The sequence below is a fragment of the Antrostomus carolinensis genome, unplaced genomic scaffold, assembly GCF_000700745.2.
Source record: "Antrostomus carolinensis isolate BGI_N321 unplaced genomic scaffold, ASM70074v2 scaffold30261, whole genome shotgun sequence".
NCBI classification, from domain to species: Eukaryota; Metazoa; Chordata; class Aves; order Caprimulgiformes; family Caprimulgidae; genus Antrostomus; species Antrostomus carolinensis.
The window spans coordinates 1-4,338 of NW_010296748.1; the positions used below are offsets into that span (position 1 = coordinate 1).

The following is a 4,338-nucleotide window of genomic DNA, read 5'->3' on the forward strand; positions in this document are numbered from 1 at the left end:
AATGATCCTTGGGGGTCCCTCCCAGCTCACAGTATTTGATGATTCAATGAGATGTCTCAGCAGGTCTGAGTGCTCCCTGCTCGGTGCTCTCTCCCCAGAACAAGGGCTGAGTTTTACGCCAGGTCAGGCAGAACAAACCCCCTCTGTCATCTTTCAGCTGTGGGATCAGAGGAAGGAGCAGGGCAGCTTTCCCGTGTTCACGGAGCGCTCCGTGTCGCGCTCTGGGGCAGCAGCAGGCGCAGGCTGCCCGAGCTGCAGGGCGTTTTGATGAACGTGCAGCCATCTCACACTTGTCAGTAACCCCCGGAGACTCTGAGTCAGTGAAGTGCTTTAGCAGAGTGTTCTCGTGTTTTTAGAGGACAGTGGGGAGGATAAAGAACTCTTCACGTTAATTTCAATTGTAATTTCTTTATGGCATAACTCGTGTCGCTCGTTTCCCTGCAGGGTACAAGGCCACCATCAGCGCGCCGCACATGGTAAGATGGAACCTCTCCCTTTAACAGAAATTGTTTGTTTGCCATTTTTCATTTTATGTTCTCTTTTTCTTAAAGACCAAAGTAGAAAGGTGGAGCAGATCCCACGGACACGATGCTGCTGCTTGTTTCTTTAGGCTCTGTACATGGGAAGCTTTTTCCTTTTGAAGAGTTGCCCCTGTACTCTTTAAGTTGCTTGGACAGGAGTTCTGTGCAGCTGAGGCTAATCATTAATGTCGCTTAATTTTTGCAAGAAACCTCTTTTCCTGCTGCTTCACATCTCATTATTGAGCCTTTTCCTAAATGCTGTTCTGCAAAAAGGTGTCCCAGATCAAACACTTGAATTTCCCTCTGAACATGTGAGGCAGAGCACCAGGTGTGCTGTGTTTAAGTCGGAGCAGATAATGCTTAGGACAAGAGAAAGCATTTGGAGAGGAAACTCAAGCGGGAAGTCTCACCCCTTGGGCTGTTTGTTCCCCACGCAGCACGCCCACGCGCTGGAACTGCTGAAGGATCGCCTTGTGGAGGGTGCCAAAGCGCTGGATGTTGGATCTGGAAGCGGGTACCTCACAGCTTGCTTTGCCAGGATGGTAAGCTCACAGGACTCTTGCTTCTAGGTGTCAAGCTGGCACCTGCTTTTTGTGGGGAGAGGAGGAGGTGGGAGGAAGGGGTAACCTCATCCCAGAGCAGCCTGTAGTAAATAAATGCAGTCATTTTTGGACTCTAACCGGATGCTGTGTCTGCCTGAGATGTTTTGTGTGCTGAGGAGTGTGTTCATCCACTGTCCACATCCATCATAGGTTCTTTTTCATTTGCTTCTTGAGTAGTCACAGTCTGTTTCTTTGATTTCTAAACTCCTGGAATTATTTTCTGTGAAGTGCTGGAAAGCTGGTCAAGTTGCTCTTCTCGAGAGGTTGGTTAGTCAAGAACTGGCCCTGCCACGGAAGCTGCTAGTTCTCCCAAAGAATTATTTCTTTAGAAATGAGGGATTACTAGGAATCTCTGTGGGCAGTGCCTGTGTGTCCCTCAAGTAGCTGATGCAACTGGGATACTCAATGTTAAAACCAAGGGGCAGAGTATTTGCACCTCCTGTGCAGAAACTCTTATTTGTTCCTGGAAACTCTCCACTCCCCACAGTAACTGGCCTTATACAACACATCTCTCTACCACATGGGAGGAATTAGGTGTTTATCTGCTGTTCTTCTTTTCAGATGGGGCCAACAGGGAGAGCTGTGGGCGTAGAGCACATCAAAGAGCTGGTACAGGAGTCCATCAGAAACGTCCAAGAAGACGACCCAACGTTGCTCAGCTCTGGCCGTGTAAAGCTTGTGGGTGAGCTCCCTGGGATCCTGGTGCTCTCTCCCCTGAGGGCGTGAGCTCTGCCTGCCCACAGAGCTCTGCTGCTCGAAGCAGTCGTCGCTGTTCGTGCTGATGCTTGCCACGGTGTTGCCAGAAACCACTGGCTAAGGAAGCACCGTGCCACATCGACCTGAACACTATGGTGTAAACAAGTAGTATTTAATGTTACAGGCAGTGTTCCCCTTACTCCCAAGTGTGTAGTGGTGACCTTAGTTCCATAAGAGACACCCCCCCTCAGAGCAGAGCGGTTGTGCCACAGCGGGGGTTTAGTTTATTCAAGTGGGTCTGCACACATGGCTGTGTTTTTTGGGGGGACAGCTTGAGTCAGCTCTTCCTGTATCTGGCATCTTGAGTCTGCACAAAGCCCTCCTGGCTTTGACTGTTCCTTCTCCTAACGTGGCTCACTGCCAGAAATCTCTCCTCCTTTTTAAAAAGTAAACCAACAAAATTCAAATTCCCGTTTTCATCACCTAGATTTCAGCTGAAAGGATGTAGGAGGAATGACTTCTGCGTGGAGTTGTGATCTGATCAGAAGTCTCTTCTGCATCTTCTTCCTCCTGTAGTTGGAGATGGCAGGCAGGGATACCCTGACGAGGCTCCTTACGATGCCATTCACGTTGGAGCAGCAGCAGCAACAGTACCGAAGGAGGTAAGAGGGATCAGGCTGGGTGTCTGTGCTGTGGGCTGCCAGCAGCAGCAGCTGGGAAAAACTAATACTTGCAGAACCATAGAATCATTGAATGGTTTGGGTGGGAAGGGACCTTAAAGCTCATCCAGTCCCAACCCCCCTGCCAGCAGCAGGGACACCTTCCACTAGACCAGGTTGCTCAAAGCCTCATCCAGACTGGCCACAAACACTTCCAGGGAGGAGCAGCCACAGCTTCTCTGGGCAACCTGGGACACTGTCTTACCACCCTCACAGTGAAGAAAAGTCTCTGAAATGTATAAGCTTACTCTTAATGATTGCCTCATTTCTCTGGAAAAATTAAAAAAGTTCAGCCATTATACAATCAGTACCTCAGTCTGAAGCTTTAAGAAATAAATGAACCAGGACAAGTTTAACTAAGAAGGAAAAATTATTCTTGAAGCAGGAAGCAGATGAGCACTTGATTAGCTTTAAGGAAATATGTTATTCCCACAGATGTCAAGAAACTGCAGAAAATTAAGCCAGTAACCACTGGAAGCTTCTTTTTTCTGTCTGTTTTCCATGGAGCTGGCAAGCTTGTGCTTTTCAAGGTGTTGTGACTTTCAGAGCGTTGGTTATTTCTGTTGTGTCTCTGGCTCTGCTGATTGGGATCTCTCTGCTTGCCAGCTGCTGAATGAACTGAAGCCGGGAGGTCGGTTAATACTGCCCGTTGGTCCCGAAGGCGCCAACCAGGTCCTGATGCAGTACGACAAAACCAGCGAGGGGCAGATCATCGAAACCCAACTGATGGGCGTGATCTACGTTCCTCTGACAGATAAGGAGAAGCAGTGGCCTCGGTAAAGATTTCCTCTCCCTTGAGGAACGTTCCTTCCTCGCAGCTGTCCCTGTGAGCTTGCTCTCCTTGGCTGCTGGCTTTACTGACAGAGTCCTGGATTCCTAGCAGACGCTGCTTGTAAAAAAAGAGAAGAGGCTTGGCTGTGGTGAGGCACAGCAGGAGAGCAGGAGGTGTTTTCTGGTAGATAGGGCTTGCAGACTGAGGACTCAAGCTTTTTCCTTTTTCCTTTTTTTGGAGCCTGTGCACTTTCATAAACACCGCAGCTGTGTTGATTCTGTCGCTGAACTCAAGGCCACGAATAGTAACTGTTGGTTTTTCTTTGCCTCAGGGATGAATTCTGATGGATGGATATCTCTAAAGTGACCTCAGAAAGCTCATGAATGGGACTTATGACTGTAGATGGTCTGTATGGTTTTGGTTTTTGAACGGAAGCTTTGTCAGCAGATGTGCTTGTGAAGGCAAATTCTGCTTTAGCCGAGCTCATTGAGGAGGGATGGGGGAAAGGCTGTTTCTCCAGGAGCAGGAGCAGGAGCAGGGGGAGGCTCTCAGAGGCTGTGTCTGGGTCCAGTGAGTGGATCCAGATGAGTCCAGCTGTCTTCCTCTGAGAATAACACCTATTCACAGAGAATTCCCAAGGCAGACAGGAATACTTAAACCTTCACTAAAAAAATACCCTTTAATATTGACTACTCTGCCTAATGCTTGAAGAAAATAAGACACATGTAGTTCCAGAGCAGCGAGCTGTCCCCATTCATCCGAGTTTAATGCTGACAGTGTGTTCTCTTCCTGTCTTGCATCCACTAATTTAACCTCTGGTAGCAACACTGAGAACGTGGGGGTGAAGAAAAAATAAAAAAACCCCAGTTTTGAGTTTTCCCTGAGGGGCCCGTTCATCTCCTGCGGGCGCCGGGCCCCACGGGGGCTGGGGGGCTCGGGGGTCTGTTCTGGAAGAGTTGTGAGGGCGGAGCTGTCCCGGTACAGGAGGCGGTGCCCGGTAAATAAAGCGGTTTCTTGTAAATAAAGCG

At 49.0% G+C, this 4,338-nt stretch overlaps 1 protein-coding gene across 1 annotated transcript; it reads left to right on the plus strand.

Moving 5' to 3' along the window:
• Positions 1 to 444: 444 nt before the first annotated feature.
• On the plus strand, positions 445 to 3,738 carry LOC104518920 (protein-L-isoaspartate(D-aspartate) O-methyltransferase; the record flags this gene model as incomplete). The annotated part of the gene is made up of 6 exons (XM_010178393.1): positions 445 to 476; positions 959 to 1,063; positions 1,685 to 1,805; positions 2,396 to 2,481; positions 3,145 to 3,314; positions 3,642 to 3,738. Coding segments are annotated over 6 exons (527 nt in total), but the record flags the coding sequence as incomplete, so codon positions are not given.
• Between the last annotated feature and the right edge of the window lie 600 nt (positions 3,739 to 4,338).